A 14,300-nucleotide genomic window follows, 5' to 3' on the forward strand; every position below is an offset into this window, starting at 1 on the left:
GAAGGAGTCTTTCCAGTTCTTTGTGTAGCTCTCAACTCAGTGCAAATCTGTGCTCTCCAAGGTTGTTATTATTAAAGTAAATAACCTGAAATCCAGGAGTCAGAATTCTTCCCCCACTGCAACTCCTACATATGACAATAAGCCAATCAGCACTAATCAACATGGAACAATTGCCAAAAGGATAATTGTATTATCCAAAATATTCATGACTTTATGGATGGGTACATAATCTAACTACTGTTCTATATGGTCACTAGTAATTGGTCAAGTCAAGTCATGAAAACAGACTGAAACAATACTTTCTTTAAAATGTGTCCTAGCTTTTAATTGGCCACTGGTCAGGGGAGACACGTTTTCAATCCAGGCAAACTCCGTATGTATGGTAGGAAGAGTTCACAGAGCAAAGTAAATTCCAGGAATCTAGCAGTTTCGCATTTGCAGTTTTAAATTCTTTGGAGTCTGAAAATCTGGTAATTTGTTACACTGCTGAAATGAAACTTTGTCCCTGTAGCGACACTGGTGTATAAGGAAGCACCTTACATTATGGTAACATAGGCTGAACTCTCAGCGTATTCCCAGCTTCACAATATAGTATTAATGTTCTCTGTCCTTAGTCACCTTTATAAATGGTTCATAAAGTAACAGGCATTTGGAGTTTTTTAATTAAAACCTAATACTGAAGATAAAGAAAGAAAGAAAAAAAAAAAAAAAGAAAGGAAATCCAACTGGCAATGCTCATGATAGAAATGAGGTGAAGTCAAAAAAAGGTCTGAGAAAGTGCTGATTCTTAACCTGGCTGCATATTATAGAAGAAATTATTACCCTAGTGCAGTGTGTAACGGGGAAGGTTTACATTTCAAATAAATTTGAGAGGCACAGTTTTAAATAAAGTTGATTTAATGCAAGACTTCCCTGTACTGTCTAAAATGGCACCTCAAATTTAACTTGTTCGAAAAATACATTTTTATTTCAGAGCTCTATGCCTCCAACCTGTTTGAAGCCCAGTATACCCTTGTTCAATAAGTAGCTCCACTATTCACTTTTTGTCAAGCCAAAAATCTAGAAGTCAAGCTTGATTTCCAATTTTCTCTTACCTCACCTCTGGCTTATCAGCTCCGTGTCCAGATATATTACAGATTCATTCGCTTCTGTCTCCACTGACGCCACCATAGTCCAAGCCACCATCATCTCTGTCTGGACTAGGGTGTAATCCCTGACATCTACCAGTACTCATTCTTGCCACTCTATTCTCTGTACAGCAGGAAAATTAATTTTTAAAATATGAATTATTTCATAAATAAGCAAGTGACTTATTAAGTACATTCTTTAACATCCTCTCTTGGCTTGCATCTTACTTAGTCACACAGCATATAGTAGGAAGTGGGAAAGAATCACACAAGAGTAGGGCCCCAGGAACACAGCTGACCCAAATATTTCTGTTATCTAGAGCAAGAGGTTTCAGACTCTGGGCCTAAAATTTTGGTCCCTGTGCGTCTATGGGAGGGTGACTGGCTTTTGCCCCCTCTCCTGCCACTTCCCCTTGTTCATGATCCTCGCAAGCCACAGCCTTGCATCTATTCCTTAGCAAGGAAGCTTGCTTGACTTCAAGACTTTCCTTTTGTGGTAAAGCTATCCGTAGATCTTCACGTGGCTGGCTCCTTTTAGTGGTTCAGAATTCAGTTCTAATATCATCTCTTCCGAGAGGTCTTGCCCAGCACTCCCTATCACATTCCCTCTTTTATCAGTTTGTCTTCATTACCCCTGTAGCTGAAACTCTTTTGTTTATTCTTTTTAACTTTTTAGCTTGTGTATCCTCTCCACCACAGCTCCCAGACTGTATGTTCCATGGCAGCAGACCCTATTCGGTCTTTATCACCCTGGTTTTTCCAGGATGTAGTAGAAAAATGCCAGTCACAGCATAGATTCTCTAAAACTCTTTATTTATGAGTAAATTATGAGACTCCAGGAGGGGTTGTGGAGTGTTTAAATTTCCCAACTTATCAGGGAATCATTTTCTGATACAGTGCCAAGATCTAAGTCAGCTTATCGTAGGAACATAGTTTTAGAACAAAGGTTTGAAGTATTTTCAAATGTGTGAGTTTTCAATGACTCTGGAAGTTATCTCTTATAAACATTGGGGATCAGCTGTGCAGATGGGACGGGTGGGCATTGGTGAAAGACATTGGTTGTCTATTGTCTCACCACTAAACCATGTGAAAAGCCAAACCTGGATGTAGGCCTGAAGGAGAAGCAACTTTGTACCTGCTTGGATCCCTACTTGAGGATCAGATAAACAGAAAAAGCAGTCCCTAGATGGGTGGTTATAAAAAAGAAATATTAGGAATATAACAGGATATAGGTTTTTCTTTTTAAATATCTCTCCATTTATTTCTTAAATATAATGCACATATCTACTTGGATATCTGGTAGGCTGTTATGCTTAACATGTCCAAAATAGAACTCTTAACTTGCACCTCCAGAAATCCTTCTCCTCCTCCATCCTTTCCCATTCAGTAAATGATATAACCATTTCCTGAGGACTTGGAGCTGATGTGCCTAAAAAGGACATAAGAATCAATGATTTTTTTTCTTTATTTCTAGAATATCAAACTGAAAATAAAATGTAAAAATAAAACAGTATCTCACATTTAACACTTAAAAAATTCTTTCATATATATGTAATGTCTGTCTTTTATCTAACTGTTTAAATTAAATTAGTATATCCCTTTCATTTCTGGCTTCTCAGTTTTCCATTTCCTCCATAACTTGAACTTGACATGCTGAAGAAATATTGTGTTTTTCCTCTTTCGTTTTTATATCCAATTAGTTTCTTTGTCAGGCCAGTTCTTTTATAATGGTGGAGCTAATGATCAATAAAAGGAACTTCCAGTTCTCAGAGCAAAATAAAACAACAGCAGCAAAAATCACTTGATACATCTTCAATTTCATTGTTATTTCTTTTCTGTAACTGACTTTGTAAATAAAACTGTTCCCATCTAAACTGCATGCTTTGGTGATGTTTAGGGTAGCGTTGAACCTTCAGAGGTCTCTCTGATATTCACTATTAGCTCAGTCTTGAATTTTGGCCAAAATAGAATGTATACATTGGCAGAAAGGACTGAACAACTAAATATTACATATTTAAATATGAATTTAATTTTTTTTTCTAATTTACTAATAGTGGTGCAAAGTCTTCTTCCAGGAAACATCTGATCAGTAAAACACCTCACAAGCAGATATTTTCATTGTCCTTCTGGAACGCTGGTGGTGCAGTGGTTAAGAGCTTGGCTGCTAACCAAAAGAAAATAGGTTGGCAAGTTCGAATCCACCATCTGCTCCTTGGAAACCGTATGAGGCAGTTCTACTCTGTCCTACAGAGTTGAATATGAGTTGAAATCAGCACTGGGTTTGGTTTTTTGGGTTGGAATCTCTTTTCAGCCTGGTCTCTTCTTCCATATCGATAATGGAGCCCCACGCCAAATTAATCTTTGATTTCCACATTTGACTTGCTCATTCCTGACTCCACATCTTCTTAGCTGGAAAGACTTCTCTCCTTTGCCAACGACTGTGTAACTATTCCATTAATAAAAAACAAATTGAAAATTTACCTCAAACCAGAATCTTTAAGGACATCACATATTCCTTTCTTCAAGTCGCTCAGTGCTTAGATTAGGTTGAGGTCACTTAATTTATGTCTGTTATTGTTTCTGACTATTCTCATTAAGTTGTGTGTCTGTACATCATCTTGCCAAATAGATTGTAAGGTGCAGGGCAAGGATCTCATCTTTTTAAGCCCTTCTCAGAATGTTTAGGACAGTGAGGATTCATAATGCAAACTCAATAAGTGTTATCTTTGAAAAGCAAAATTCTGAAATGAAAAATGCACTCATCTTTAAAGCCAAAATAGAGCGGAAATGGATCATTTATAATGTTCTTTTGAGTCATTAAAATTTTCTCTTTTTGTCTTGCAAATAGACTACATAGCCAATATGATGGTATCAGATACTTTTAATAAAGTGAGATGCTGAAATTATATAAATGGGCTGATTTAACTGGCATTTTGTGATTTTTCATTATCTTACAAGGGGTTTATTAAGTACAGCTAGAAAGCTGTTAAATGACCCTCTTTTTAATAGCTACATGCAAGGTCTGAAATTAGTTGAAAGTACTTACATTCTGCCTGGCTTTCTCATTTGTTTGGATGACTTTTCATAGCAATGTTAGTTTATGTTAGAATTTGGATTTAGGGTGAATTATCTTTCACCTGTAATGAAATTGACTAAGAGTCAGAAAATGATACTGGAAAAAGTAGATAGCCATATACTAGTGTATTTATAACATCTGTTTAGTAAAAAAAGAAAAAAAATTATATTTTTTTTATTCCTTTGGTCACTTGTATTTTGTGGCTTTGTCAATGCTGTCTCCATTCTCTAAATTATCCAAATTTCACCATGCTAAATCTAACATGGAAATCCTGGTGGCGTAGTGGTTAAATGCTACAGCTGCTAACCAAAGGGTCAGCAGTTCGAATCTGCCAGGTGCTCCTTGGAAACTCTATGGGGCAGCTCTACTCTGTCCTATAGGTCGCGATGAGCACTGGGTTGGGTTAAATCTAACATAATTACTTTCCAAGTAGATTGTGACCTGTCTTTTGAAAGTCTAAACACTTCGTGTCATTGTCTTAGTTTCCTAGTGCTGCTGTAACACAAATACCACAAGTGGGTGGCTTTAGGAGGCCAGAAGTCCAAATTCGGAGTGTTGGTTTAGGTGAAGGTCCTGGCTTGTCTATTTCAGCTTACAGTATCCAGAAATCCGTGGAATTCCTTGGCTTGTAGATTCATCTGTCTCCTTGTCATCAAATAGTATCTGTCTACCACCTGTATGTACTCTCTTCTGTATCTAATCTGCTCTTTTTAAAACTCAGAAGTGATTAGGTTTAAGACACACCTTACACTGACATGGCTCCATTGATATTAGAAGGAAAATTCTGTTCCCAATCAGGATTACATCCACAAATATAGGAGTTAGGATTCCAACACATATTTTGGGGGGGACACAGTTCATAATAGTCATGTTAAAATGTTATTGTCTTTAGCCTTTTATTTATTTATTTACATGCATAATGCAATTCTTTTATTAAATTATAAGGCTTTTGAGAGTAGAAAAGATATTTTTTATTTCTGTATCTCTCATAGCACCTATTGGAGTGTCTGATAGCTAGTTGTTGTTAGGTGCTGTTGAGTGGATTCCGACTCATAGAGTAACCCTATGTACAACAGAAAGAAATACTGTCCAGTCCTCTACCATCCTCACAATAATTGTGACATTTGAGCCCATTGCTGCAGCCATTGTGTCAATCACTGTCTACTATACTAAGCATGATGTCCTTCTCCGGGGACTGATGCCTCCTGATAACGTATCGAAAGCACATGAGATGAAGTCTTGCCATCCTTGCTTCTAAGGAGCATTCTGGCTGTATTTCTTCAAAGGCAGATGTCTTCATTCTTCTGGTAGTCCATGGCATATTCAATACTCTTTGCCAACACCATAATTCAAAGATATTAATTCTTCTTCTCTCTTCCTTTTTCATTGCCCAGCTTTCCCATGCACATGAGGTGATTGAAAACACCATGGCTTGTGTCAGGCGCATCTTAATCTTTAAAATGATTGAAGAGATCCCAACTTGAATATCTCAAAGACAAGTTCCACAATTTATATTAAATTCCTGTCACCAGAAATCTAAGAGTCATCTCAATCTTTTCTCTGCTTCAACTCCTGTGGCCAGTTCATCTGGAGGTCCTCACTAGTATCTCTAATCTCTCCAGGACTCTCCATCAGCACTGCCTCATCACCCTACTCAGATTCTCCCCATCCTCTCTGGTAATCCCTTCTCTACCTTGTACAAGAATGGACTCAAACGTATGAAGGATCATGAAGATAGCACAGGACGGGGTTACATTTCAGTCTGTTATGTATAAGGACTCAATAAGGAAAAACAATAACAACGCCCTATGCTATATCTGATCATATCATCCTCCATTTAAATCCTTCAATGGCTTCTTAATGATTTGATGATCATAGCCCAAATCCTTAAGACAACTGACAAAAGCAAAAGGCCTGAAAAATCTGATCTCAGCCTTTTTGATCAATCTCTGGTACAGTTCTCCACAAGGCTCTCTAGATTCCATTCAAAATGACCTTCATCCAGCTCTTGGGACTAACCGGGTTCCTTTCTCCAAGAACCTTTGTACATCCCTCTTCTTGAAACATACCTTTATCCTGGATATTTCCTCATTGTCCTTTACAGCTTACTTGAAACCTTACTTTGTGAAGAAAGACTTCCAAGATCCTTTAACCTCTCATCGCATTGTCTTGAAATGCTCCTTCATAGCACTGGTTTGTAATTAGTTTATTTAGCATGAATTAATTAAGTATAGAGACGCCTTCCCTAGAATCTGATTTCTATGAGTTATCGACAGGTATTTATTTTGTTCACTGTTCTTGTCTTGTTATCTAGTGTGGCTATAACAGAAATACCACAAGTGGCTGGCTTTAACAAATAAAAACTTATTTTCTCACAGTTTAGGAGGCTAGAAGTCCGAATTCAGGGCACCTGCTCTAGGGGAAGGCTTTCTCTCTTTGTCCTCTCTGGAAGAAGGCACTTGTCTCTTTGAGCTTCTGCTCCTTGGTGATCTCCATGTAGCTTGCCATCTCCCTTCCCATCTCTGCTTCTTTCACTTGCTTGTTTTATCTGTTTTACATCCCAAAAGAGATTGATTTTAAGACACTCCCTACACTAATCCTGTCTCGTTACTGTAACAAAGACAACTCATTCCCAAATGGGATTATGACCACAGGCATAGAGGTTAGGGTTTACAACACATATTCTGGGGGGACACAATTCAATCCATAAAAATTCTGTGCACATAAGGCCTTGCAGTTTTAAGTGATCAATAAATATTTTTGAAGGAAAAAATGAGTCAAAAGAGATATTGCATAAAAGGAAGTAGAGAAGAGAAAATTAAGTAGTATTACTTTGTGGGGGCAGGGGTGGGGGGTAATAAAAAAAAAAGTTTAATGCCAATGTGACCTTCTGTTGTAATCACTCACAGTCCACTGATTCCAGCTCATCATCAGGGTTAGTTTTACCAGGTACTTATGTACTTTCTGTACAGCCCTAGCTATGGGAAGATCTCCTTACTCTCCTAACACTGTCTCTCTTCTTGCTTTGGTAGTTGATGGACAGTGGCAAGAGTGGAGTTCCTGGAGCCAGTGCTCAGTGACGTGCTCAAATGGGACCCAACAGAGAAGCAGGCAGTGCACTGCAGCTGCTCACGGAGGCTCTGAATGCAGAGGGCCATGGGCAGAAAGCAGAGAGTGCTATAACCCTGAGTGTACAGGTAAGGCCTGATCATTGCATATAAAGTGTGCCTGCTATTTATAAAACATGACAGAATCATGCCAGAGTGTCATGGAATAATCAAATAATACCTACTTATTTCTAGTAAATGAAGCCAATTATACCAGAACTCACTGTACTGTGAGGCACGTTAATAAAATAACAAAATCCTTAAACAAAAGGATTTTGTTATGAGACAAAAGGAGGCTATGAGATTAAATGCTCATAAAGTTGATGAAATTTAGCAGTAAACTTTCAGTTTTTACAATTAAGGCCCAGTGTCCATGGAACAGTCTGACAAGCATATAAATTCCTGTTAATCACAATGCTTTATATTTGAATGGTAAGTCAGATATTTGAATAAAGTCTATTTATGTTGTTGTTAGCTGCTGTCAAGTCGGCTCCAACTCATGAAACCCCCATGTACAAAAGAACGAAATGTTGCCCAGTCCTCTGCCATCTTCACAGTTATTGGTATACTCTAGTCTATTGTTGTAGCCACTTTGTATTTTGAGTGCCTTCCAACCTAGGGGGTTCATCTTTCTGAACTATATTGTACAGTATTCTGTTGTGAGCCATGGAGTATTCACTGGGTAATTTTCAGAAGTAGATTGCCATGGCTTTCTTCCTCATCTGTCCTAGTTTGGTAGCTCTGCTGAAACCTGTCCACTGTGGATGACCCTGCTGATACATGAAGTACTAGTGGCATAGCTTCCAGCATCACAGCAATGTGAAAGACACCCCCATACAACAAACTGACAGATGGATGTTAGAAAGTCTGTTTATGGTGGTAGCTTATTAAAAATTGAAGGGACAGTGCTGTCCTCAGATTTTAAAATTTCTAAAGCAGTGTGTGGTAGACTGCTGCTCTTGACTCTAACGTTTCTTTCAGCCAATGGTCAGTGGAATCAGTGGGGCCACTGGAGTGGATGTTCCAAGTCCTGTGATGGTGGCTGGGAAAGGCGAATAAGGACTTGCCAGGGTGTGGCGATAACAGGGCAGCAGTGTGAAGGAACAGGCGAGGAAGTGAGAAGATGCAGTGAGCAGCGATGCCCTGGTGAGAACCAACTGAAATTAACCCTATGCAAATATTTTGTGACCTGAAAAAAAAAAAAAAAAGAATTAAAAACATTGTCATTGGTTAAGGGAAGTACTTCTTCAATTGTAGGATTACTAACGATAAGTGATAATTGACATATTTCTACTGTTTGAGGCATCCTTTTTTTTGCTTGTCATAGGATATTTCTGCAGTAGATTTTTAAATTGTTCACTGGAAAAATGACATTGAATGAATGATGTGATAATACCAAACAGCCATATCAAACAGCAAGGGGACTGAACGGGTATAAATTTGTGACGGGTACTATTTTTTTTCCACTGTTCTTTATGACATTTTTGTTTACTGAGAACATAAAACAAGTTGCCTTAGATCATATATACTACAAACAAAGACGTGAGTACTAAGTCATAGCTAAGTGAGAAAACAAGGAGATGATGTTGAAATTCAGAAGCTTTAAATTTCTGATCCTAATTAATCTTACCTTGATGTATGACCTTGGCCATCTCCAATAACTTGCTCTTGCCTCATTTTCTACTATGAAAAGGAAATACCTATGAGGAATACATTTTAAAATGAAAGTATAAGGTCTTAATCAGTAACAAAAGAATGGAAGCATTGCTATATTAGAGGATTTTGCATATAGGCATAGAAAAGAATAAAGGGTCAGAAATTGCCTAGATTATGGATCGTATAGTTTAAAAGATCATTTACAACCAAAAATCTTCTTAATCATGTTTACCAGTACTTGTTGTCATGGAGTTTATCCTCCATAGGTTTTCAATGGCAGATTTTTTAAAGCAGATTGCCAGGCCTTTCTTCTGAGGTACTTCTGGGTGAACTCAAACCTTCAACCTTTCGGTTAGCAGCCCAGCCCAGTGCCTGTTTGCACTACCCAGAAACTCTAATTCTGTGTACATTCTCTGAAATATTATTAGCACATTAAAGACTTAATAAATATGTGAAGATCAGGGTTTTAGAATGATCCAAAACAAAAAAAACCAAACCCATTCCAGTCGAGTCGATTCTGACTCATAGCGACTCTATAGGATGGAGTAGAAGTGCCCCAGAGAGCTTCCAAGGAGCGCCTGGCGGATTCGAACTGCTGACCTCTTGGTTAGCAGCCATAGCACTTAACCACTATGCCACCAGGGTTTTAGAATAATAAGATAGGCAAAATTGGCATAAACACAGTAGAAAACGTGAAATTTTAAAATTTCACAGATGGGTATAGAGGAAAGTGCTAAAATGAGAGAATTTAAAGACCAACTTAAAGTCTTGTCTCTGCTAGTAACTCTTTGTGGGCAAGTAGCTAATCTCTCTGGATGCTGGTTCCTCAATGATACAATGAATGGAGGTGACTGGAGATGTCTGAAATTCCTTTTCAGTTCAGAAATATGTGAATTTTTGTCTCTAATGTGACTATGTCAATTTAGAAAAAAAATAAGCAGCTCTAAGAGTCATCCAGGAGTCAGAACTTTCCATTTCCACAGTTAGAATTCAAAGATTTCTCACACTTCAACACAAGAATACCAACAGGAAATGGAGTTTAAGAGTAAGAACATTTCAGTGTTTTTTTTTTTTTCTTAGAGCTTAGAAAATATCAAAAAACAGTTTTTAGTTGTAATTCTTAGGACCACGTGAATTCAGAATGATAGTAAGTAGCCAGGGTGCAGGATCTGTTGAATAGGATACATATACAGACCTGCGTGCTGTGAAATTCCTCTTGTGCTGCATGAGAATTAAGAAGCATTCAACAAAAACATTTATTTTGCCCAGGGAGAAATTTCATTAGAACCATAGGCATGTTTAAGTAAAACCCTTTTAATATCTGAGGTTAGCTAAACCAGTATGTGTGTACCAAGATTAAGTGGTCTTTGAAAACTGTTTTTCATCTGCATATACTGAGGTAATATGGTGTTGCAGCAATCAAATTTACAAAGATTGCCACCTGGTGTTTGGAAAACATTTTGCAAAACTTTTTGCGAGAAAGATATTATACCTTATTTGGTAGGCTTGTTTACTGACTTTTATGATTTCAGGCAGGCTAAACTGATAGAAGCTTTGAAAAATCATGAGATAAAACAAACAATATTGTATTTATTTATATTACAATACACATTTTCTGGCATTCACCTTCGCATTTTCATTTTACTCTTTTCAGTAATATGACTTGAAAAGAACCACAAATCACTTCTAAGTATATAAATAACATTTTCAAAATTAAAATGAGTTCTTGCATCAGCTAAAAAATCTGTAAATTAGCACTTATATGGGGTAGAAAAATATTTGTACATACTGAGATATAATTTTTGAATATATACTAATCTGATGCTGTTACATAAACAAAAATAGCATTTTCCACCAAAAATTGTATGTGACTGGTAATTTAAAACGTGCCTCTACATAGAATTTTTTACCAAAATAGAAGTGAATTTCTTTTATATTTACCCTTTAGCTTTTCAATGTGCAATCATATTATTCCCAAATTATCTGGTCAAAAGAACAGGATTTGTAAATTACTCAGTTTTTCATATGGACTTGATTTGCATACTGGAGTTCTCTGCTCAATTGTCTCTGTGGTCAATACGTATTACCTTTTAATTTTGAGTATTGTATTCCTAATGTCAGCCATTGTGTTGCTCCAAACTTACATATTGACAATGTTAATTAAGAAAACTTGAAAATTACCAAAACAATCACTAAGGCATTTTTTTTCTGTTTTTAAAGTTACAAAGCTTCAACAAATATTTCTTTCGAAACAGTATATGTTTTTTTGTAGTATATTTTGAGTATTGTTCATTCTTAATTTTTATTCAGGTTGCTTGAAACAGCTAGTGTTTATTTTCATGTCTCATTTAATTTGGATGCAAAACAAATTAATCAAGTTTGCCAAGAGACCTCTGTCGTCAGGAGGGAGAAATATACGGATATCTTTGTCTGAATAATTAAAAAAAATAATGATTAATCATCTGGGTTTAATCAAAAGCTGCTCTGATGTCTACAAACAGTGGAAATAAAGAACATTTTCCCATGAAGATTAGGGTATTTCTTTACTGGCAAAAAAGTAAAATAAGAGGACGAAAAATGGCATCATTGACCAAAAATAAGATACTGCTTTTGTCTTCACAAGAGAAGAGAATTGGAGGAATAAAAACATTATATTATTTTAAAACAATTCTATTAATTAAGAAATAGAGTAGCTGCAGAGGAAATAATTTTTAAATTGGTCAAGTTGACCAAATAATGACTTTAATCTCATTGAACAGCCCCAGGCTTTGAGGGTTAAAATCGTAGAATGTTCATAGCTCCACTGATTTTGTCACATTACTATCATGTGAGAGCATATTATATTATTCTGTGTGTGTGTGTGTGTGTGTGTGCATGGGTTGAGGGGGAGTATGCTTGTTTTCAAATATTTTCTGGTCCATATCATTCAGAAAGCAGATGTTATAGATGGATAACTTCTAGGCTTCCTGGGAACCTCCTTGCGCCGTTGTCAGAGGCAAAACCAAACCTGTTGCCACTGCCTCCCACTCATAGCGACCCTATGCCCCATAGGATTTCCTAGGCAGTAACCTTTATGGAAACAGTCTACTACCTTTCTCCTGTGGAGTGGCTGGTAGTTTAGAATTGCTGACCTTTTGGTTAGCAGCTGAACGCTTACCCACTGTGCCACCAGGGCTCCTGTTGCCAGGAGAGGGGTTCCCTATCCCTCTAGCTTTAACCCTAAAAGCCATTACTCTGTAGTCATTTACTGCTAAGGGGGAACCTGCCGTTCCAAGGTAGATGTTAATGTAATTTATACATAAAGTTTTCTTCTTGGAGCTACAGTTGCCTTATCTGCAAATGGTGAGTGAAGGCTGCAGGCTGAATATGCTGAGAAACACTTGTGAAGTGATGTAGCCATATCAGAGATGTATACAGTAATCGTAGCTTAAATGTAGCAGTTGGAGTCATATATAACTCTAAAATAGTCATAGCAAAGGAAGGGAGCAGGGGCGATTGTCATCCAGAACTTCTTTTCTTCCACCTTGGGATGCATTTTGTGTTAGAATTTGGCACCTCTGTAGTATAGTGAATGTGAAGGACATGCCATCCTAGGAGTGACTGTTCCTTGTCTCCGTAAGGCTGCTTTCCAATAGCCTCATGTCTTCTCGGGAGACTAAGGGGTTTTCTTTTGGTTTCTGAGTAATTTTCTTTGAACTCTGCTTCAGTATCAAGAAAGAATTACAAAGCTTGTTTTCTTTGAGCTCTGCTCCTCATTGTCTAGAGGAGTGCTCCCCAAACCTTAGCATGCATAAGTATCTCTGGGAGACTTCATTAAATCGCAAATTCCTGAGTTATACCCCCAAAGCTTCTGATTCGTCAGGTCTAGTGTGGGCCTGAGAATCTGCATTTCTAACCAACCCCCTGGGATGGTGATGATGCTGCTCTGTGGACCACACTTTGAGTTTCGTTGGCCTAGAGTAAAACACATAAGAAGATAAAATTAACAAAGAAGTGGAAAACGGTTCTTCACCTTAGATCCCTGGTAAAAGTTGAGATATCGCCTTAAGATTGCAAAATTTTATTTTATTGATGCTTCTTCATAAATGGTGAAGGATTGTTTCTAAACAGGTTAATAATGAAAATACAGATTAATCTATTTTAAGTCTCCCGAGAGTCAAAATTGATTTGATGGCAATGGGTTTTTTTGTTTGTTTGTTCGTTTGTTTGAACTCATGTTTCAACCAAAATAAGATCTCTTTATAGTAGTCAGTCAAAGAAAAATTGGGCTTTTAACTAATTGTTGTAGACAAAGAAAGATGGTTTGTCCATTATCCAATTTTCAGTTCCTCAACTCCTATTCCCATCCCAGGGTAGGAAATGACTAGAGTTTGGGAAATGAAGATGTCTCATGACAGATTTAAGAGAAAAAAAAAATTGGGTGTTATTTGAGCAGGTTTGACATAAAACTGTCCACTGCCAGGACAGAGATCTTCTGTAGACTCACCGTTCCCAGCAGGACTCTTCTTAAGCAGGAGCGCATTTTTACTGCCTCATATCTTTCCAGACTGTTAGCTGGTGCGTACATATACAGGTATATAACATTTGGCGGTGGGATGAGGGAGGTGTGTTAGGAGGAGGATGATGTCTTATCTCACATTGACTTATTTTTCTCTAAAGTCCTAGCTAGGGGAATAGTGAATGAACCACTACAGACAGAAATTTTTTGTCATTGTTAATGACAAGTTTAGTAATTCAGATTCTTCTCCTAAATAGTGTGGACCACTCCATTTTAAGGCTAGACATAATCGTTTTGTTAAATATGTCCTGTGAATTTTACGTTTATTTTCTAAAGAGCAAAAAAAAAAAAAATCATAATGTTCTATGCTGGAACATTCCATACAATTTGAATCCTGCTTTACCTTTTTCATTCCAAACCATGAGGTTAGTTGATCACAAACAGTACTTTAAATGAGCTCCTATTCCAGGAGAATTTCTATTATTTTCTGTTATCAGATGCCAGGTGTATATCCTGTAAACACATTGCTGTCGAGTCAATTCTGACTCATAGCGTCCCCATAGGACAGAGTAGAACTGCTGCATAGGGTTCCCAAGGAGCACCTGTTGGATTCCAACTGCCGACCTTTTGGTTAGCAGCTTTATCACTTAACCACTACACCGCCAGGGTTTCCATATCCTATAAAGTAGTTTATAATTATGTGTTCAGCTCATAAAAGCATGAAAGCATGTTTTCACTGATTATTTATGGATGTATGGAAATAATGTCACGCTCCAGTGTTCACACTAGTTGTTCATCTACAACCAACCACTGAGTTCAGCGTTGACAGTAGGTGG

The 14,300-nt window shown here is 37.4% G+C and overlaps 1 protein-coding gene across 8 annotated transcripts in view; it reads left to right on the forward strand.

Moving 5' to 3' along the window:
* ADGRB3 (adhesion G protein-coupled receptor B3) overlaps positions 1-14,300 on the forward strand; it is a 792,372-nt gene that overhangs the window by 340,024 nt on the left and 438,048 nt on the right. For all 8 annotated transcript variants that reach the window (XM_049895042.1, XM_049895022.1, XM_049895052.1 and 5 more), the window contains 2 exons: positions 7,236-7,400; positions 8,292-8,456. In XM_049895042.1, coding sequence (XP_049750999.1) covers positions 7,236-7,400; positions 8,292-8,456 — 330 coding nt within the window. The remainder of the gene's footprint in view (positions 1-7,235; positions 7,401-8,291; positions 8,457-14,300) is intronic.

Source organism: Elephas maximus, chromosome 1, assembly GCF_024166365.1.
Source record: "Elephas maximus indicus isolate mEleMax1 chromosome 1, mEleMax1 primary haplotype, whole genome shotgun sequence".
Taxonomy (NCBI): domain Eukaryota; kingdom Metazoa; phylum Chordata; class Mammalia; order Proboscidea; family Elephantidae; genus Elephas; species Elephas maximus.